General features: G+C 37.2%; 1 protein-coding gene across 1 annotated transcript; it reads right to left on the bottom strand.

Annotated features, from left to right (window-relative positions):
* Positions 1 to 36: 36 nt before the first annotated feature.
* Positions 37 to 23,313, bottom strand: BMS1 (BMS1 ribosome biogenesis factor). The gene is made up of 23 exons (XM_059821047.1): positions 23,303 to 23,313; positions 22,591 to 22,840; positions 22,021 to 22,211; positions 20,577 to 20,656; positions 18,862 to 19,050; positions 18,207 to 18,349; positions 16,768 to 16,889; positions 15,871 to 16,067; positions 15,012 to 15,148; positions 13,622 to 14,442; positions 12,690 to 12,791; positions 11,438 to 11,595; positions 10,833 to 10,914; positions 9,767 to 9,843; positions 8,548 to 8,727; positions 6,637 to 6,825; positions 5,853 to 6,033; positions 5,252 to 5,310; positions 4,126 to 4,248; positions 2,921 to 3,068; positions 1,830 to 2,005; positions 1,199 to 1,360; positions 37 to 514 (listed from the first exon to the last, which is right to left on the bottom strand). Exons 2-23 carry the CDS (start codon positions 22,764 to 22,766, stop codon positions 278 to 280), a joined length of 3,930 nt encoding a protein of 1,309 aa, XP_059677030.1. The 5' UTR covers positions 22,767 to 22,840; positions 23,303 to 23,313; the 3' UTR covers positions 37 to 277.

A 23,313-nucleotide genomic window follows, 5' to 3' on the forward strand; every position in this document is an offset into this window, starting at 1 on the left:
AATACTTTATTGGCTAGATAGAATGTGCAGTATGGATAGAAATATACTGAAATACAAAGTCTTCCAGAATATCATGTAGAAAAACCACAATCCATACTTCTACATCTTATTTATATACATTGCCAAATGTATTCAAGAGCTTGAGTAAAGTCATATTTGCATTTTTTTCTTCTCTTGAAAGCACATCTAGTGTAGTCCAAAGCCTTTTTGTCTCTTCAACAGAAAATTGCACAGCTACCCTATTTCCTCATTTGGCCTAAAAATCTGATTAAGTTTTTTACATATTCTTCTCTCCCTTGCTAGATCCTTTCAAGCTTGACTTCTGCCTCTTTTTCTCCCTTTGTCCCAGTATGCGATAGATTTTTTTCTTAGCCTCCTTTTGTCTCCTGAATTTCTGTTCATCCTCCTTCTGCTTAACTTTGAGATATTCTTTAAGCTGCTCCCGATGTTTTACTTTGGCTTTCTTTATCTTGTAATTATTCACTGTACTCAAAGCACTGAGTAGCGCTGATATCTAAAACAGAAAATAGAGAATCAATACACAAACAGTTCAGTTTTGGTGAGTAAGAAACAGTATAACCTCAGCAAAGAGTCATATAATGAATCAGAGATTCAAGGCAAGTTCCTAATTATTTCTGCACCTGTTACCCAATTTCTAAAATGGTTTAATCATTTATCTTTTTGGGAAGTTAATCAAAGGCTTAATTTTTGCGAACTCTGATTTTTGGTTAGATACTATTTAAAAGGCTAATTGCTACTACAGAACACTTAAACCGAAGTTTGGATCTACTTTGCAAGTACTCTATAATTCTCAATTTTTGAAGCAGAGTATTTGCTTTAAGTCCTGTCTTTGTTAACAATGCATAGCAATGACAAGTCAAATAAAAGACCGCAGCTGCCAATTTAAGTCACCCATAATGTGAGAGCACTACATCCAACTGAAATACCTTGCAAGTCCTATTTAGGCTTCAGGTGACCTACTAGTTTAAATAATAGACACCATCCACTCAGAGACAGTTCCATATATGTATCGCATGCCAAACAGGAACAAAATAAATTGCAGGTGATTATTTTTCACTAGGAGCATATATGTCTTTAGCACTTGCAGCAGACTCAAGTGCCAAAACAATAGTTAGAAAAGGTCTAGGCAACACATTTGCCCTTCGAGATTCCTTGTTTCAGAATAAGTGATAATTACCTTCTTTTCATGAGGCTCCCTGATAACAGCTGGTCTCCACTGGTCTTTTGGAGTCTTGCCTTTCTTCTCAAGATTCTTAGGCTTGTTCTTAAAAGGCAGTGCCTTCTGCAGTGCTTTAGGAATGTGGAGCTTATTGAAATGCCTCTTCTCCCTCACAATAGGCTGAAAGAATTGATATAGAACGTATATGAAGAGTCATGATCTTAAAAAGCTGTTATTTTCCATCTTTCAGGGGAAAAAACCCCCAAAACACCACAAACAAAAAACCACAAAAAACCCCATCAAACACTCAAAAAACGTTCTCCGACATCCTTGCACCGAACTGTGAATGGTATGTTTACCCCTATTTTACTATGACAGAAGTCTCAGTAAGCTTTTGGAGAAGACCTCTCCCCTGCAGATTACTTGATAAACTCTCATTGACCCATAACAATCTGCTTTCCACTGCTTTACTCCCATCTTATGCCAGGAAAGGCTGTGCCTTGTGGATAAAAATATAAAGTCACGCATGCATACGTATGAATGCACACTTTACCCTACTCTCAGTCTGCACAGGTCTGAGGCAGAGTGCAAATTTGACTGTGATGACTGGTTTAAAAAAAAAAAAAAAAAAAAGACATATCAAATATACCTTATAGAGAGAATCGTTGTTTTGTTTCAGTCTGATGCCTCGCTCATGCCTCAGCTGGCCTGTTGTTTTCATTCCACTCCAACTATCTTTCTCACCTGCTGGCTTCAGCAAGGATGTTACGGGGTTATAAAATGTTGGGATAGAAACAGGATACCAAGTCCTCACAAAGACAATATCTGAAAGAAAAGGAAATGTTACTTGGCTCTGTAACAACACAGTTCATCACATCCCCACTCTAAGCAAAGATTGCCTGAATAGAATAGACAACTAACATCTAGACCACATGCTAGTATTGTGTTTCATGTAAATACCTAATCTCTGCAACATTAGGCAAAAGCAATGTTTTTGTACACACGGATTCTGCAAAACCCCAAAAAGTCATAAACAGTACATATTCCTGAAAAGCAGCCAGCTGAATACCACTCTATTCATTATTCATATTCAATTAAAGAACTAGCAACCCAGTTCATATATGTATCTGTGCCTCTACTATTACTGACAAAAACAATTTGCTTTTCCTCTGCCTATTTTCATAAAAGAAATAACTTGATTTTATTTTGCACTACCCATAATTGCGATGGGTTTAGGAAAACAGAGGCCGTATAAACCTAAATAAGCATAAACTCATGTTCTCAACATGACAGCGAAGCTCAGCAAACACAGGATCACTTACCCCTATCCCCTGCATAATTTCCCCAAAAGGTTAGGAAAAAAGTTAACTAGAGTTACAATGCCACTCTTTGGATTTCTCAGAAAAAATGTCCTTCTAGCACTTGTACCACTAAATACAATTCATCTTCACATTCAAGGAGAAAAGTATACCATGCTGTGTAAAACACTTCAAAACACTCAGAGAAAAAGATCTCCAGGACAAACCTTTTCATCTGCATACTATATGACTTCTGAGTATAACTGAAAGAAATCCAACATAAAATGTACTTTTTTTAAATTTCATTCTGCATCTCACCAGGTATTTCATGCTCTTTGAATTCACATCTCAATTATCAGATTCCAGAGATTCTGAGACACAGCTTTTCAATCTGTGAAGCAGGACGAAAATTGTGAGATAACTTACACAAAGTGCAACTTACCACTCATCAGCAACTTGTCTTCAAATGTTGCTCTGAAGGCACCTACTGGAGTTCGGAGGGCCTTTTTGATCTGTCCTCGGATACCACTCACAGTACGAATCGCTGCACCTTCAAATTTAGCCACTTCCAACTGAGAGTTAAACATGCCCTGAAAGTGTAAATTACCCACCATCATTCAAGATGCTAAGTCTCTCTCTGTGACCTATGTAGGCCACAAAAAACATTAATTCCCACAAGCATATCTTGCAAAGAAACAGGAAGAACATAACATTGTCTTTATACTAAGAGTACTGATCATACCAAAAACCTACTGAGCTGACTTTAAGTTAAGCTACTAGAAGTAATCTACTTAGAGTCATACACAACAGGCAAGGCTTCTTAGCATTAAATATATACATTTAAAATTCTAAACCAGAACATATTTAAGAGAATCTGTCCAGTTTTCTTTTAAAGTCATTTGCTGGAACACAGCATACTTTAAAAGCAAGTAAGCTGCCTTAAGTTGCTAGCTCTGAGACTCTAATACAATATAGCTCTCCAAGGTTTGTGCTGCTTTCATAAATGTCAAGGAAGTCAGGAAAAATTCTGTGTATGCTTAGTGCAAACACTCGAGTGCTTCACTGTTGGGATCAGTGCTTAGTTGCTTACTGCACCAAATGCAGAATAACCTAACCTCTTCCTGAGCCTGAAAGCCCAACTAAGGACAGCTGAAAGGTCAATGAAAATTCACTTCTGCAACACTTCCTGCCCAAAACACTTTTGTAACTGTAACTGTGAAGTCCTAAGCACTGCTAGAAGTCATCTTTGATTCCAGAGCTGAAATTCCATGGGATCAAGCTGCCTGAATGACACCAGGGACAGGTTCACATTCTCCACAGGTGTCTGCCACTGTGGGAGACTAATCAGTGGGTTTGAGAAAGGGGGTGGGGGGGGAAGAGCGGGAAATCACATTGAATGTGAGCCAGGAGACTGTTGCAGAATTTTTGTCTGGTTACAACAATTCATATTCATTGGCTAATGATCAATACCTTTCAAGACCGCACTGAAGAGAGCTCAAAAAAACCCCAAGCCACTACTGAGATCCAGAACACTACACAACAATTACAGGGAACTTCTGCCTCAGAAAAGACAGATGGAGTACCAAGTTGCATTCGTTCCTAACATCAGTACATGTGGGTTTACAGTATACATACCTACACACCTACCTTAATAAAAGAAGTGTTCTTAAAAATTTTGAATGGAAAACCGGTTAGCTTTAATTTCTTTACAATAGTTATGGATTTATCTAAATCAAGCACAACTCCTGTCGCAGCAATCCGGAAATCAGGCTGAAATATACAGAGATGAAAGACACTGCTGAATGTGTATTTACCAAACAGTAAAGAAACCATTTCACTGATAGAATTTCACTGCTTTTTAGAATTTCAGTTCAGAATTTAACACCTTTACAAGAGTACAGCAGCATGACAAATGCAAATTGACTTCGTACAGACTAGTTGAGGTGTGGCTGACATAACATTCCTACCATTCACTAATGAAATTTTCAGAACTGCCATTCTAATTACCTTGAAAGCAATCTAAGAGTCCTTGTTATCTACCTCACTGCATTCTCTTTATGAAACAGAATCTTACTCAGACAGAAAGTCTCAAAGGAGAAGTGCTTTCTGCACTGCTGTAAATCACGATATTATGCTAGGGACACATGACGAAAATAGCCTTTTAAATACATGTAATGATGACTGTGCAGTAGGACTTAAACAAGGTGTTATTTTAGGAAGGAGATAATAATCACCACTCCAATTACTGTCGTGCTCATTACAATGCCATGCAAAGCTTTTGTTATACACTGTATGAAAACATAAATCTACCTTTGGGTAATACATATGCAACAAAGATCATATTTGATAAATACTGTTTTAACAGTATTTAAATTAATTCAGATACCAATAAACATTCTAACAAGACGCAGAGAAATCACATTAAGGGCAAACTTTTTCAACAGGAACATCAGTATCTCATCCTGTAAAAAGGTTTTAAAAGTTATCTAAATACTTAGTACCTGAAAATCAAGTAGGTAGAAATCCTTCCACAGAAAATAATAACGCAATATTTGTCATTTTCAGTGTAGCAGATGAAAAATGTTAAAAAAAAAGCCTCCATCCAGTTTCCTATCTCATCACAATACACCTTTCAAAAGCTTGAGTCCACCTGCTTTCTCAGTTCCTACAACATTACTCCTTTGCCGTATGTAAACCTCCTTCCCCAAATCTATGTATTTTATCCAAAGACCCCAGGAAAGCAGTAATCAACATTTTGTGATAACAAACCTACCGTTGTGCCACTGACAGACTGAACTGCCAAAAATCCTGTCCCCTGAGGGGTGATGGGCCCTACAAGAAAATTAAATTTAAAAAATTATGAAAAGCTTTACTACACAACATCTAGCCTCTATTTAAAGTCAGAAAGCTTAGAAATACGTGCCAAATATTCTCAATGAATAAAACTAAATAAAAGTTTAAAGCATGCAACCCATTACTCACATATATAGCACCACAAAAGTTAAAGGCATGGTTAACAAGAAGTTACTCATGTATGGAAGCATTTGCAGGGCTGGGCCCATAATGCGTGCAAGTGTGTCTCTGCACACAGCCAACAAATCAGGTTCCTCTCTGATACGATACAATCTAGCAGAATGCTCAGAATTTGATTAAAAGCCAAATAATTCACAAATCATTCAAATAATTCACAAATCATAGGCAATTGCCTATTTTCCCATATTATTCAGTGTTATTTTATATTCCACAGGGAACACAACTTTTTAAAGACTTCTCATTCCAAAAGCTACTGACTGTACTCCCTGATACATCCTGTAAAGCTTGAGAATTTTATAATGATTAAGTGATACAGGATAGTAACTCTAGAATGCCCTCACCCCAGAAAGTTGCTCCACAATGCATATGTTGTGGTGTGTACTTCAGAAGCCTATGACGCCCATTGTGATCTTCAATGTAGAACATGGGGATAGTCTGAAATCGCCTCCACCCTAATGACAGGATTAAAGGATCACGTGTCTTAAGTATCTTCTTATACCATCGGTGCTTCTTCAGGCGCAACTAATTAGAAGAGAAGATGAACAATGCTATTACAGGATAATAACATTAATTCTGAAATTCAAGCCTTGATTTTCAGGAATGATTGAAAGCAACTTCCACCTACACTAGAATTTTTGATTAAGTAAGCTTTCTATCTTCAAACATTCTTATTAACACTAGGTTGACTGGAAAGGTAAAGCTAATCAGTATTTCCCTCACTTTGAAGTCATGTTTGTATGCATACGAGCAAGTATTATATTAAAAAATACATATATATGTGCTAATAACTTTTCTATAGCCACTTGTCCATAAGACCATGAACCTCAGAGTACAATTTATGTTTGCAATTTAGCAATCACAGTATCAGACCTTAGTCCCGAGACATTTCTGCAAATGAACATTAAAACAACAATAACAACTTCTTCCAGTTATCCAGTTAAGCCTGTAAAAATCCAGTGTCTGCTACTGTAGAGTTATTTGTGTCAAAAGTAAATCCCCTGTTCAAGAGACAGAGACAAAGGTTTCTCTCTGTGTTTACTGTATCGTTAATACACAGAAAATAAATAATAACTCTGAAACATACCTGTACTGATATAAAGTGCACTCACAGCTTTGGCTACATACCTGTACATATCCAACATTTCCTTCACTGTTGCCTAAACCACCCAGGATAATAGGATAATGAGGGTCAAAATTCAGGACGAATTCACATGGGACATTCTCAATCTCTATTCGAACATACATCCCAGGCCGGAAGCCCTCATACTGCACTCTGGTCTCATCATCTTGATCTTCAAATTCCGCTCGATTAAGCTATATGACAAAGAGAAAGTCACCATGTGTTTTACAAAATCCAAGAATTAACAACTTGTTCATGAGGTGCCAGTTCTATTTAAAACATGCTAACATTTATATAAATCTTTTGGAAAAGATCTGATAGGTTTTCTGACTTTCTATTCAGAGCAAGATCTCTGCCACCATGAATTCCTTTCAATTTGAAATCCCAAGTGGGCCTGTTAGTCTACTTGAAAGACAGTACCCAAGAGAAGCAAATGACTGAGTGACTTCTGATATACCTTTCATAATAGTGACTTTGGATTTTAAAGATACGACTGTCACAAGTACGTTTTTGATTTAGGAGCCCAAGTACCTTTTAAAGTTAACGTCCTGATTTTTAAGGTGTCACTTTACGAGGAGGCTGGGCTCCTATCTTACTCAGCAGCTTAATAATATTCCTGTGCATCCTCACACTGTGTATCATCAAAAGAGTCTTTTAAAGCTCTTCTGTACCATATGAATGTACATAGTGTAAATATTTAAGAACATATCCTTGTGAATAACAGAAGCCTCACCCTCCTGTTCTAGCTCCTGATGTTCAGCTACCTAAAAGACGCCATGTTTAAGCAAACTAATTATTAATTTCATTTCTCAAGGTATTGAGATATGGCACAATCTTCTAGTCCAAGTTTATTTTTTTAGAAGCCTTTACACATCCCCAGTTTGAGATCCTTGCCCTTCCACCCTGTAGTAGAAGTATTGCTGATAGGTATTTCTGTAACAGACCTCAAATGAAACAGTTGTAAATTGTCTTGTGTTCTTTTACTGGAATGTCGTTCTTTACGCTTTAAGTGCTCTTGGTCAGTACATCAGCATACCAGAGCTTACTTATGACAGAGGCTAAGGCAAGAAGGTAACGATTAATTTGATGACTATTTAGGGCAAGATTCTGTCAGAAGAGAAGACAGTGAAGTTATTAGGAATGTAAGGCAATGTTCTTTCAAGTCAGCCAAAGAAAGAAACTACTTTTGAGCTTACAAGATTTTATCTAAAAAACCAAGGCCTGGAACAAAATCAACACCTCCAATTCTGCATACAGTTACCCTGAAGACTCCTACCACACGTACAGAGCAACGGTCATCAATTTTTTCCTCAAAATAACCTGACAGTTTGATGAAAAAGACTGCCACACAGAAGTTACTTATCCATTAGTAACATTGCAAAAATCACACTAAAAATAATACCAGGAAAATTTTTGACACAAATTAGTATGAGAAAGATTTTTCACCTTCCTACACATAAAAGGATGCCTTTTTTTTTTTTTTTTTTTTTTCCTTTTCCCCGCCCCCTCCTCTTCCTGGAGGGGAACCTTCTCTCTCATGTTTTGGGTTTTTTTGAGACCTGTCATGCTAGTTCCACCACTACAGGACAAATGGGTAACTGTTAAAAAACTTTTAAGTAGATACTAGTTTAGATGACACATCCTGACTTATTCAGTCATTTAGAATATGGTTAACTACTTAAGTCAATTTAAATTAAGCTTTCAGTTATTTGGCTTGTTTGTGTGTTTTTCTTTCCAGCTAATGGAATCAAAAAGTTCAACCATAAAATAATTGCAAGCATCTATTTCTTTGTGTGTACTTTCTGAAGTAGCTCCTGAATGTCATGTGTGTCTCCAGGAAAACACCTTTGGGCAAACTCTGTGGGGTATTTTTGAAGACATGTAGCCAGATAAATTGCCAAGTTAACAGCTTGTACCTGTGCTTGTTTATGCATTTCTTCTTTAAGATCATCAAAGTACGTGGCATCCCCTTCATCATACTCTGCATCAAACATTTCTTTCAGTTTCCGTTTCTTGTCCATGCGCTCCTTTTTCTTTTCCTCCTCCTCAGGTTCTGGTTTGGACATTTTTCCATCTTCCTCCTCTTCACTTCCAGACTAGTCAACAGTAAGGTATCAAACATGTAAAACGGTTCATTGAAAACAACCCATTCTGATTAACAGCTTAATATATATTATTAAGTAACATTTTGTCATAATGCAAATTATTAGACACTTCAAAAATACTTCAGTTTTAGACAAAAATTATTAAGTCATTCATACAAGATGTAACTTCAGCAATGACCAAAACATTTCATGATCTAATCATATCCTTTTTCACTGAGAAAACTTCTTGACTTAACGTTTATTTTTATGTCAAGAAACAGACCCTAGAACTGACCTATCTGTTATTCTACAGCTAAAATAAACACACATAATAAAAGAGGAAAAAAAAAAGGTAATTGTTGATAGCATTGAGTAATACTGCGCTGGAAGGCAGCACTCCAGAGGCCAGAGAGGAGGAAGTTGGTTCATAGTCCATTTGAAAACTGCCAAAATGATGCCGTTACCCTCAATTTTATAATGAAATGCAAAGCCATCAAGCTGCTCAGTCTGAAAAAAAATTGATTTTTCAATCTGTATTGTCACAGACAACTACAGCTCTGTTCTTGGAAGATATCCAAGTCACAGCATAAAATTGCTTCTACCAGCCTCTTTTATGCAGATACAAGGAATGACTAGGAACCTGTGTCAGTTTCCACGATTTGTTGTGTTAAAACAGAGCTCTATAATCTTCTGCATCAGATGAAATGACATAGTACAAACAGTTATGATTACCTTTGGTTTTTAAATACTTCTCTCATACCTCCAGATCCTCCAGCTCTTGATTAAGCCTGACACCTACTGTTAAATAAGTGAGGTGACTTCTCCGACATAATTAACTTTAAACAACAATTCAGTTTGAGACTAAAAACATGCCCTTCTAGATATTTATACGTTCTGAAGTCCGTAACACATAGACCTTTTCTTCCTTGTTCCCACTGATTTCTTTCCTATTGATTCATGAAAACTGAATTTATTGCATAGGACGCCTATCACTTGATCAGAAACTCATATACATGCACATTGCTACAGAATATGAAAATACAGGTCAGACCTCATCTCCTTCAGCAGCAGGCTTTCCTTTGTGCACAACACCAGTTTCAAGATCTTCAAAATCTCCATACAGTTCTTCTGCAACAATAAGCAGATATCTGACAGTTAACCATGCTCTTATATTGCAGTTAACCATTCTGTTGTATTGTTACATACAATTTCTCATATTTTCAGTAGTGTACTTCTCAGTACTGCTTTGTAGATTAGTTTCAGCCCAAATATTTTTTCTTCCCATCAACAGTTTTATAAGTCTGTTCTGCCCTCTCTATAGTTTCAGCTGAAAATTCTCAGCTGAATTCCAGTGACTCCTCCTTTTGCCTTTCAATACCTTTAACTTTGATTTCAAAAATGTAAATAAAGTTTAGATCATTCCAAAGGACCATACAGCATGTTAGTTAGCATTCGAATGACACAAGACACCAGCAGAGGAGTCAAAATTCTATCTTTAATTTAAAAAAAAAAATTAAAAATTGAAATATAGCAGACAATTTTTAAGTTAAAAACAAATGCTTATAAAAGCCTGTCAAACCACAATCATTTTGCATATAAGATACAGCCATATTATTGAAAATGTCTAAATATTTCCTAAACAATAAAAAACAACCAACCAAACAAAAACAACAGCTCCAAAACATCTGAAGACAGATCTCGCTTCTCAGCCAAATGTGAATGACCACTTTGCCTTCCCATTAAAAAAGAATTTCTGCTTATTTTCACCGAGACTATCCAAAAGAATAAACCATACATAGAGGATGAATAGCTAAACTCAGATACATAACCATAGTTAGCATGGCCAAGTGTTGACTAAGGACTCCATTTCCTAATTCAAATTTAAACCCTATTTTTCAGAGAGTAGATTTTCAGAATGTGCTACTTGTTTACTGCTTGTACAGAGACTTACAGCAATGTGAGTTTAATTATATTAGTACCTGTGTAATACTTTATGTAATAGTATGAAAAAATTTGCGAATATATAATGCAAAACATTCTACATATGTTAACTACAAAGCCATACTTTTCTTAAAAATCCTGTATACATTAATCATTTTTAGAATTCTTACACATACCATCTTCCTCCAACAACTTTGCTGCATCTTTATCATCTTCCCACTTTCCGGTAACAAAGCAGTCTCGAATACTGCTCATAACCTGCGAAGTAGGTACAGTTACAGCTTGTAATCAACAGAAACACTCTCCACTATGTTCCCCACTCCTCCATCAGAGATACCACCTCAGAGATAATATGATATTCTCACACACAGCTCCACATCAAGACATCATTACCAAAACTACACAATGCCTCAGCAAAAGCAGGAATGTGAAGCCAGCTCAACTCTTGCCCAAAGATCTTTACACTACCAAGGTCTTACACTACATCATATCTTCACTGCTTTTTACTTTTCGGTAAATAAATAGCGAACTATGATCCACCAAATGGTCAAGAAAGCCAAGCTTTAAATTGACTTATTCTAACTTTCCATTCCTGTTAAGAACAGACCTTGGAATGTGTTAGCTAGTAAATACCTCTAACGACAGCAAGTAGCAGAAGATATGACACTCCAGCCATAGCTCCCACAGGTCTGTTTCAGTAACAACTCAGTAATACTTTATGAGACACAGCCAGGACATAACCAGTACAGGATATGCAGAAGCAATTATCCAATGGTATTACCTCTTCTAAATCCCAGTCTTGCGGCTTTTCTATCAGAAATTTGGAGCAGTCGAGAGCATTAGCCTTCTGCTTGGATGCCTTGTCTGGACGGCTGACACGAAACAAACCTCCAAGTTCATCACCTGCATCCTCACTCTCATGGTCCTCATCCTCGACAGCTAAATGAAACGTACAAGCTGTGATTATTTCCCCCACAGTACATGGACTACGTTCATTAACAACCTCTCTTCTGCCTTATGTTTCACAATACCTGCAGTAGTTTGAGGAAAAAAAGATGCGAACTAAAAATAGTTTTAAATATAAAAGACTGAAGAAAAAGGTACACTGATCCAGTGTAAGAGTTAAATTAATACCTTCACAAGGACAAAATGAGGTGAGCAGCAACCAGGGAGATACTATACACTTCAGTCATACAGGAAAATATGTAATTCCTTTCCCAAATTCCACATAGTTCAAATTTCTTTGAACAACCTGAAATCTGGTTCTACTTGCATAACTGGAATAATCTGAAAAAATACTACCCAATAAGTAACGACAAGATGTTCATTCAATATCGTAAGTGGAAACAATACCAAAACAATCTGTGAATAGAAATGACATTAAGCTAGTCTGTAAATCAAGAATACCGCACTTGAGAATCTGTCAGCAAATCTTCCTGCTCCTGCACTGGTGGAAGGTTTACAAAAGCCAAATTCTCATTGTGTTCTACAGAGGTTCTACATGATCAGGTTTGTACACTCAGACAACTACTGGAAAAGTTACATTAACAGCAACTTTCTCTTCCTTTCAAGCCAGCTAGCTTTTATTTTTCCTTGACAAACACCCTTATTACAGACATGATAATACAAAGTCATGTCTAAGAGAATATTCCACTCTCAGTCACTGTGAGACAGAAATTCCTGAAAACAACCAACAAACGACATCCCTCTATGAAATACATCAATGACCACAATGGATTTGCATAATATCTACCAGATATTTAAATGTTTGGGGGGAAATAGTTGTACCAGAAAACATGAGTAATAATCGAATAGTCTAGAAAATGAGCTCAAAATGCTTTTTATTGGAAAAGTAAAAACTGACTTTATTACAATTATTAGTGAAAATTAGTATCAGCAATTGAAAAAGTCAATTAACTCTCCTCAAGCCTCCCACCAAAAGACAGTGCTCAAAGATTCAGACTTGCAAACTTGGTAACAGCTAAAAAGCTACCATATATTAAGTCAGTACAAGTTTCCAAACAGATTTCTACCTGTTCCATATATGAGTTTACGAAGATTGGGGGTTGAACGTTGCTGTCTCAGAAAGGCCTGAGCTGCCTTCTGTGTAAGGTCCTCTTTCCACTTAAGTGCACCTGAAAAGGGAAAAAAATTTGTATTCTACCTCCAAAAAAGAACAAGAATTGGGAGCTACACAAATAATTTAAATAAGGACATGACCACGACAGGCGTTAAGAAGTGTAGGCACAGCCCACAGTTTCTTTTCTTCATACATACACAGAAACATAAACCATGGCTAACAAATTGTATCACTGATTTTTTTTCTGATGAGTCCTAATTTTAGGACAAAATTTTAAGATATTATTAGCAATAGTAACAGATTTTATTATTTTCATGATGATACGTATCTTCCTCACAGACTCGCAGAATGGTTGAGGTTGGAAGGGACTTCTGGTGGTCATTTTGTCCAGCCCCACTGCTCAAGCAGGGTCACCTACAGCAGGTAGCCCAGCACCATGTCCAGACGGCTTTTGAGTATCTCCAAGGATGGAGACTCCACAACTTCTCTGGGCAGCCTGTTCCAAGTCTCAGTAAAAAGTTAATACATTTTAGAAACATTCCCCCAAGAATGTTTTCTTCTTTCTAAATCTGATAGAGCATCATAATTTGTTTTACACACATAGCCATAAAGATTAAAAGAGAAATGTATGTAGAATCAATGAATTTTATAAAACAAATCACCTCCATTTTAGAGGAAGGAAAGCCAAGACCTGCATACTATATTGCAAATCAAAGGCTTAATAAAAGATAATCCCAGGTTTCCTAACTTGACGATTGCCATTTAACAACTCGCTCTATATATATAGGAGGGGCAGCATTACATAGTATTTATTAATTATAATATACTTTAACAATGAACCCAATTAAAAATGGACAGTAAAAATTTTTAACGTTTATAGTCTACCTGTTGTGTCAGCAGAAAAATCTATTTTTTCTTCATACTCCTCTTCCTCTCTCAGTAGATTCTCCACATCATCATCCTCAGCTTCTATAGCTTTAAGTTTAGTCTGTCTAATACTATCAGCTTTCTTAGCTTGAGTGTGCCGAAATCCCTTTCTATTTGACTCTTCAACTTCTAATTCATCATGTGATCCTTCTTCATCATTGCCCTCATCAAGGGAAGAGTTTTCAACCTCAGATTCTGATGCCTCTTCTGCTGTGCAGTTTCCCGAATCTGTAGTGAGCACTGCTTTTCTTTTCCGACTGTGATCTGAGATTTGTGATCTCATTTCTGTATCTTCACTATTTATTTCATACTGCTTAGATTCAGATGCTCTCTTGCTTGCAGCCTCAAATTCACTATCTGAGCTTTCATTTTCGTAAGACCTTTGTTCATCCTCCTCCTCACCATCATCTTCCTCCATCTCGTTCTCTTCAGGGGCAGATTTTCCTTCTTCTCCTTCAGTACTCACCTCAAGATCGTCATCACTGTCTGCAAATGCTGGCAGTTCATTCACAGCTTCTTCTTTAGCCACTTCTGTTTTCAGACGTTTGGCTCTCCCAAGAGCCATCTCTTCCCCTAATAGCTCTGTGTCACTTTCTCCCTCAGTATCATCTTCATCATCGCCATCACTTTCATTCTCAGACATTGCTGCTTCTTCTTCTTGGTCGTCTTCCTCATCACTTACCATATCATCATTTTCTTTCTCTTCTTCAAATAATGCCTTCCGACGTACTCTTCCAGTCTTCAAATCAATATGTCTCTCTTCTTTTGGCATCACAAACCTGTTTTCCCAAAGATCACATTTGGGGTAAGATGGTAAAGTACAAGGAAATGTTAATGAAAATGAATCTTCATGTTAATATTTAAAAATATTTTTCTAATGATTTTTTTTTTTAAAACAGAGCGAGGTTATGGAGAACATTAAAAAGGCAATGGAGTTCTTTAAGTATGGAATGCCTCTTAATTCAAGAACACACCCTATGTTATAGCCATAAATAATTCCAAAAAACTACTTCTTTTTCTATGGAATAAAAAATAAGTTATAAAATTAATTTTACTGAAGATTATGACTGCCACTCTACAAAACTCTGAAGAGAAACAGGAATATGTTACTTAGGGCTATATCAGCAAGGAATTCCTGGAAGGCACGACTATACTGCTTGCAAAACTTTTCTAATATCAATTATTTCTATCTCAAAATACACACATGGCATATAAGCAGTCTCAGAAGAGGAAGAATTGGGCAATAAGCCATTCTACAAACTGTGCTCTATTGAGAATTTTTCCTAAATTAGAGCCTGAAATTAGAGATTCATTCATGCTCCAACACTGCTCAGCATTCAAAACTTACTCTTGTCCTACATCTTCTGAACCTAAGGGTCTGGAGTCCATGAAGAGAGAGACCTTGCTTGATGCCATCTTAACATCAATGGCTGAATGTGTGGAGATGAGGCTCTGAACTAGTTCGTGATTTGGTCTCACTTCCTCCTGTAAAACCAACATTTTTAACTTTTCCATTAAAATGAATAAACAAATGTCTAATGAACAGCTAACAGAGTCATTAATCTGGCTAAAACAGTAGAAATATGCATATGCAAGAAAAAATTCCTAAGCATTTTAAATAATGATTTTCTCAGAATACCAAAATCTCCTTTCCCCTCTTCACATTTCAAGAATGCATATGATATTACCCCCATAAAAAGTGAAGAGGGCCTCCTTCACTATGCAACCACTACAGTAAATATCAGCAAATACAAATATCATAGACCCAAACATATTTAACATTTAGCACAATACAGGGGAAAACAGGTGAATTTAACCTGTTTGTATACAAATGTTCTTGACCTCTCCCTTTGACCAGTCAAATCCTGTAAGTGTTCTCCCACAATCACCCTGCCCTGCAAAATAAGAGTGTTAATTTCCCAGTACCAGGAGGTTTTATACATCTTAGGTCAATGTTTGGAAAGTTTATGAAACTAACTTTAGGTACTTATTATTAACTGATCCTTCAAATGTTTTGCTCAATATTTTACACAGAGAATTAAAATAGTCAATCCTTATATATCCATAGCGGGTAATTTCTTTTTATCCTCTAGTGATTTCAGAGGAGGGATATTTTTAACAAGCTTATTTTTAAACACTTATTTTGACTCTAAGGATAAAAACTACGTTTTGCAAGAGGATTCAAATCACCAACAGCATTCCCTTACCTCTTCCTTTTCATGAGCATGGCTTCCACCAAGGTCAATATAAACAGCATCTTTATCATATACAATGCCCCCAACTCCTGAAAGAGGGGCATAGACTAGTTTCTCTTTCTCATTTAAAGAACGCTTCTTCTGCTGTTCAGGTAGAGCACAGGGGTCTGGTAGGAAACTCACATCACTCACAGTAAAGTCTCCTACACCTGGGGTGACAGAAAAGGGAAGCAATAACGTTTTCACAAAGTTTTGATTCTGAAATTTGTACAATTCACCATGAAGAGATTAAAAAAACAAAACAAAACATTGTAGCATTCACTGATTCAACAACAGTGAGCCCTGTATCGAACATCCAATTCTTCTGCCTTACTTAGAGAAGCATACGTAAGTTCACCAGAGTACTGCAAAGCTTTGGGTTTGTTTGCTTGTTTTTAAATGAGAAAACTAGTAACTCACTTTTCTGAGTAGGTCTGTAAATTTATTATTAAAATAATAATTAATTTAAGCTTTTAAATCATTCACTTAAAATATTAAATTTATTCAATGAATATGGCAAATTTTATATAAGCCAAATTTACTTTTCACTATTAGGGCTGGTATGCTTTACACTTAAAGCACCTTTTAAAGCAAAACATCTTTGAAAAACTTCAGACACTGCCAATATCGTGTTTAACTCTGCAACAGAACTGCACAATTAAAAGCAGAACTATTTACAATGATTTATTTTTACAAAAACGTGTACTATGAAATATAATTTCCAAAAACATAACATGTATTTAGAAAGGTGAAAATCTATTTTACAATGTACAGTATAAAGATACAAATCATTCCACAATAAAAATAGCAAGAGCTATGTTGTTATTCCTAGATCAGTATAAAAACAGTTTTAAGAATCTGATAAATTACCTGGCATATGAATTTGACTTTTGTTTTTCAGGTGTGCTCCTCTCACGTATCCATAAAGTGATATCTTCCTGTCGCATTTGGGATTGATTCGAACATCTTCCGGGTTTGTCAACTCTTCCATTCTAACCAACATTCAAAAAAAACCTAAGTTAGAATATCCAGCAGTCCTAGTAGTAACTTTTGAGAAAAGGTAATTTAAGAAAAGAGAATTGCAGCATCACTGCTGCCACTGCGTGCTCTGCAGACTCTAATAATCAAAATAGAATGAGCATAAGAAAAAAGGAAAAAAGATCTTTCAAAAATATTTTAAAATTTTATTTTAAAACTTGTATAATCATATTCAACAATATATTTCCAAAAGACTTACTGACATTTCACTAAACATGTACTGCTTTCTTAGCACATTTTAATTACTGTTTATATGCTTTCCACACACAACCCTCCTCAAATCAATTTTGTCATTAGAGGGAAAACAGAATCATCACCCTAAGACAGCTGAATGATGCATTCTCTGCAGCCACACAATACCTTCTTTTCCCTAATAATGGCAGTGGGTAACACAAAAACTACCACAGAAAAGGGAACAGGGAAGGATTGGCTGTTTTCAGGCAGATGGAGGGGAAACTCCTTCCAGAGCTCCTTTCTACACTGCACAAGGGAGGCAACACAAACACACAGCCAAGGAGGAGGATGGGACACACGTTCTGGCTGCAGATCAGCTTAAAACTGACCCAACAATTAAAATAATTGTAACAGTTATAGCAACCTAAAACAATGTTACTGAAAGACTACAGAATATTTTTTTTCTCATTTGCCCTCTCTTTCCTTTGTGCTTTTTGCAGGACGTTGCATGACACTTATCTACTTCTCTGACCTTTTTTCCTAAAGAATTAGAGCTTTGAAAGAGACTTGTTCTAGGCACCTTGGATTCTTGTGGGAGTTTAGTCACAACTGTAAGCATTCCGGCAATAAAATATGAAAGATGAGGTAATTTCTCAGGTAGGCAGAAACACCGTCAAGATTACTTTCACGTTCCAAAGAGACTGTGAATCAAATATGCTATATGTGGAGATGGAGCAGAGCTATGTTCCAGGGAACTCACAGGACTAATTCACCAGTTGTTGTTAAATTGCTGGAATGCTGTTTCTTTTCCACAGAAATTCAATATAATCATCAACAAGCAGGAATTTTTTTTTCTGTGTTTCAAAAGTATTTACAATATACCAAAGGCCTATCTACATGATCCATTGCAAGTGAAAACTGAACGGCTAAAGTTATTGGCACAAACCTGAAGAGTATGCTTTCATTTCCCCAAAGCCATCTAGATAACGCTAAATACCCTTTCACACATAGAGCTGACTGGCTTTATTATTATAGTTTTTTTAAACAGCAAGGTGCTTTCTATGCTGAGATCGAAGAACAGAGAGAAAAGCACACACCTGTCTGCGAGAACATATGGGTGAGATGTTTGCCAAGTGAGAGGTCGGAATTTCATAACTGAGATAAAACGCCCCAAATTGTGAATTTCCTGCTTTTGATATTCTCCGTGAACCATCCCAGACAGATAAAACAGCTTAGCACCCTAAACACATTAAAAAGACATAAAAACATTAATCATCAATTTAATACCTACCAAAAAAAAAAAAAAGGTAACGCAATTCTAATTTGTAAATCATAATCAGAAATTGCAGGTTACAATTGGTTCCAAAAGATCAAACTTTAATTAGTTTACTTCAACGTGAAAACTGCCCCCTAAACCTTAGGGGGAAACAATTCACATCCAGAAAACCTCGTACAAAGGTTAATTTGTCCCTCAGACCTACAAGCAGATCCTCCTTGCACAGCTCCTGTGTAACAGACCGTTTTACTAGTATCCCATGTTTAGTAGCTAGTCACACTGGGATAGGGAATAATTACACGAGTATTCTAGCAAATAGAAGAAAGACTACATAATCTGATACAACATTAGCATTGCCCATTTATACTATTATTTAAAAGATGTAAGAACATAATAAATACTTAAGTATTGCCCCACTTTTAATTTAGCTTCCATAATGTGAAATACATGGAAAAAATGAATGTTGAATGTCATACCGGATACACTTCAGTCCAGAATCTGTGCTTTAACTTCTTTTTAGTCTTCTTTAATTGTTTGTTGTTCTTGAATGTATCCAGGTGGGTAAGAACTCCCATAATTTTGGGAAAGCCATGTACCTGACAAATGTTCAGGAATTCAAATGTTTCCATCTCGAATCCAAAGCTGGCATCAATAAGCATTAGAACCTGAAAACAGATCATCAGCATTTCACTATAACAATACCACGGTGCGCACATGAGCTAATTTCAAAGACCACACCTTTAAAGTCATAAGCTTCTTGGGAACCAAAACCTTGCAAAAAGTTTTGTTCTTTATTTTCATATAACCTGAAAAACAGCTTTGGCTTTTTAATTAAAGTATGGAACTTAGCTGCTTTAGAAGTTAGTGGGGCTTAGGAAATCAAATTTCTTCTTCCTGTCAATCAAATCGCCTTTGTATAGACTTGATTTGCTTGTTGTCTCCAAGAAAACTATAGAAGAATAAGGCTGCTCTATGAATGCAATAACATACAGTATCATAGTAAGGTCTGAACAGGTGTTTACTTGGTGAATTTAAAATACTCAATTTTGCATATCTTCCAATATTTGCAGGAATGTCTGAGAAAATTAGTAACATTTTTATATCTGTGTCTTGGATGCACTAACGCCTCTAAGGCCAAGCCTTTTGGCAAAATGAGACAAACTTACTTCACACATTGCAATTACTGTTACGCATCACTAAAACGCACTGACACAGGAAAACAGCACCCAACAGTCACATGAAAATGGAAGCAAAGTCATATTAGGGCCTCAGCAATTAAGAACTTAAAGCGCATGGGAACCAATGACAGAGATCTGCAAACGATTATGTAATCTCAGCCTCCTAACGATAAAACTAAATAGAGTCTCAGCATCACCATGCACATGCAGAATCTCAAACACCCGTCACATCTACTAACAGAAAATGTTTGTATTTTTTAATACATCTCCCTTCCTCAAGTAGAAAACATGCAAGTAGAATGATACCGGGATTAGTGCACGCATGTATTTAGATATTTAGATAGTTAGTATTTAGATAAGGATCCAAACCCTAATCAGCTATGAATAACATACTCCAAATCAACATATAAAGTAAAATTCTAAATAGACAAATGGATCATGCACTGGGTCCCCAAGATCACTGAACCAAAATTTACAAGTAAATTACAGTGGTGACCACACTCCAGGGAAATCAATCGTATTACTACACAGTGATCTTCAAAGATGGAGACATCAGAGTGCATGAAATAACACCAACTATTAAACTAATACATATTTCTACTCTATAGATTAGTTGAAAAATTCTTGACTAAAAACCATCTTCAGATTTTCCACAGTTTGACCAAATTCCTTAATGAAAAGTCACTTTATCACCTTGGCTTGTTGTAAGATCTTCCACTGAAAGTTTACCAGTTGCATTTGCAATGAAGTTCAGTTGCATTTCCCTTCTTCCACATCCTCCCCACCACCACACACACACTTTATTTCCCCCCCACTCCCAGGATAAGGAAAGTCCTAGGGGTTGTTCTAGGATATTAGGTTTATTGCTGAGCTTAGTCCTATTCTCTCTGAAACCAAAGACAGTTTTGCCTTCGATAGCAATGGGTAGAGAAATCAGACACTGGTGCAGTCCAGTCAAAAGTAGTATTTTCAATATAAGTTGTCGTAGAAAGCATGTGCCATTGTTAACTTACCAAATCAGCAACTTTAGCCAGGTCAATCATTGTGTTAATGTCACATCCACATTCAATAATAGTTAGCCTGCGTTTTTTACCTGAAAATGGAATTAAGAATCAAAAACTGAAACAGAGGGAAGAAACTAATTAGTTCACTGTCTTCTTTTCAGGTCACATTCCTGAAGTTCCTAAACAGTGTCTGGGACTCAAATTCTTGTCTAGCATATAGATCGTCCAACATGCACCACTGTAGAAGTGCCTGTTTTCAAACATCTATAATTCTTCTAAATTTTAACTTTTTAGTTTAAAATTATCAGGTTGAGTGCATGTTTTCAAAGGAGTTGTGCGGTCTTTTCCAAAAACAAAGCTAATAGCACAGTTAGTACTGTGGATTTTATTTTACCACATATTTTTGTTCTTTTGATATTATCAGGGAAAATACACTCTGTTCTAGCCTTTAAAAAAAAAGAGTAGATTTACATAGCAAAAAATTTCATAACATGCGTCCAAATAAGAAAAAAGTACCCACTGTTAACTTGGCTTGACTAACTTGAGTTACCTAACTGAACTTTAGACAACAGGAATAACAACTTTAAACAACTATAGACAACAGGGATCATGGTTTTTTTCTTTAGGTTATCAATTGCAAAATTCAGCCCTTGAGTCCCAGGAGACCAATTAAGAAATCCAATTTAACACATGAATTTTCCTTTCCATTTTTTCTTTCCCACATTTGTCAATTATTCCTTGAAAAAAGGAGATTTATTCAAGTCTCTGAAGAGTCTACCTGCACCAAACATATAGTTGTCTGCATCCAAGCAAGATTTCCCTTACAAATTGGTTCCTTGAGCTGCTGTGGGCTGTGCTCCCCGTTAGAACCTCAGTGATCCCCCCGGTAATATACAGGGAAAAGTATGAAAGGAACAGACTGAGACAAGTGGAAACTGGGACTGAAAACTTAACAAAAAGGAAAAGGAACTGACCAGGGGGTGAAGTGGAGAAACATAACTGGAAATGGCTAGGCAAATTAATTCTTGGCTTAAGAAAGAAAGGGACACAAAGACGGGATTATAGGACAGGGAACCTGAAAGAATGGGAAATGCGTGTAGAGGTTAGGATGAAGCCAGAGAAGAACAGTTCAAAAGGGAAAACAGAACCCAGTGGAAAAGGAAAACTTGGGAAAAGTTTGGGGGATGGAAACTGGAAAAAAAGCCAGAAAGATTAAGAAAAACCCCAGAATTGGGATCCCAGCAGGGTGGAAAACAAGTTCAGAGGGACAAGTCCCCCAAAAGCATAGATCTCACTGTTCTTTTACTGTTAGTAAGTATGTCTGATAACACATACAAATGATTTTTTAAAAATTACCAAAAATTATGAGAACATGAACGTGCCCTAGCTCTAAAAGCAAGACAAATAAGGAGTGCAAAATAAGCATTTCCATTTTTCACATCTTTGTTCTCACCTGAAACAATTGTAACAGGACCCCGGATTTCAACCAGTTTTTGTCTTGTGAAGTTCTTAATGAGACATTTTATTAAGGTACTCTTCCCAACCTTGGGAGGGCCGACTACAACCACCACCACAGGAGGTGGCTCCAAAGGAGTACGGTCAACCACAGGAATGTGATGTTTTTTAGTCTTCAAATCCTGAGTTCTGAAAAGAAATTTGTAATAAATAAATACAAGAACTTAAAAAACAGTCACATTTATTCTTTGAAAGTCTTTGGTACTTGCAAAAACTCGGACACAAAAGTTCACCAAGAGCCCAGATACTAATATGTATGTAGAACTCCCACCAAGTCTGAGGAGCTATGCACATTTTTTTCCATTAGGACTAACACAGCTGTACCACATAACATACTGCTGACACACACATAAACTACAACACAACCTGATGAATGATGAAAGCTATGGAAGCACACCAGTGAAAGTTACACTATGTATATTTCTACACAAAGTAACAAAGAAACCCCAGCCAACACCTATCCATCCAGCCGACCTTGCACACTCTGTAACCAGTTCCCACTTCTTACCTATGGAACGTTCTGGCCATCCGCACAGCAGACTGGACAGTAAAGGCTTTGGGGTTTCTCTTCCGCGCATTCTCCTCATCTCCTATTCCTAGGTCATTGAGATAACGTTTCCTTTTCTTCTCTGCCTTTGGCCCACTATGCTTTGCGCGATGCTTCTTCTTCTCTTTTTCCTCCATCCTGCTCTTTCAACAATTGTTTACAATCAATACGATGTAGATGTTGTTTCTGTGTGATACTGCGCACAGCTGACCTAGGAAGAAAACGCAGTTAGCACATACAGCATACGTATACAGCATACCTGTGAAAGAACAGCAGGACCATCTAAACATTACTTAACCATCTGAAAGAAGAGCTAATTTATATCCTGCCTGGCCGCTCATGAAAAGCGCCGCAGCCCACCCAGCGTAAAGGGGCACTCCTGGCTGACCCCAGGCCCTGTGCCCTGGCCGGGGCCACTACGACCACGGGGCTCGGCCCAGGCCGGGCTCCGTGCCGGCAGGACGCGGGTCTCCGGGCAGGCCGGCAGCCTGCTCCCGGCGGTGCGGGCCAGCGCAGGGGGAGGGCCGCTACTTTACTCCAGGGAAAGCCGATTTCCAACGCCACCGGCGGCAGGGAGCTGCCGGGCACGCCGCGGGCCGGCCCCACGCCCTCTGAGGAGGGGGACTGGGCCACCCCGTGGGGCTGCTCCCCACGGGCCGCCGCCACCACCTACCTGTCCCGCCG

This window comes from Gavia stellata, chromosome 9 (genome assembly GCF_030936135.1).
Source record: "Gavia stellata isolate bGavSte3 chromosome 9, bGavSte3.hap2, whole genome shotgun sequence".
NCBI lineage: Eukaryota > Metazoa > Chordata > Aves > Gaviiformes > Gaviidae > Gavia > Gavia stellata.

Excerpts from the sequence above, each read along its gene's own strand:
- BMS1 (XM_059821047.1), bottom strand. The coding sequence starts at position 22,766 with ATGGAGGAAAAAGAGAAGAAGAAGCATCGCGCAAAGCATAGTGGGCCA. Across the intron at positions 11,596-12,689 it reads TAAACTCATATATGGAACAG|CTGTCGAGGATGAGGACCAT; the intron begins GTAGAAATCTGT and ends CGTTTCATTTAG. Across the intron at positions 2,006-2,920 it reads AGACAAGTTGCTGATGAGTG|ATATTGTCTTTGTGAGGACT; the intron begins GTAAGTTGCACT and ends CTTTTCTTTCAG.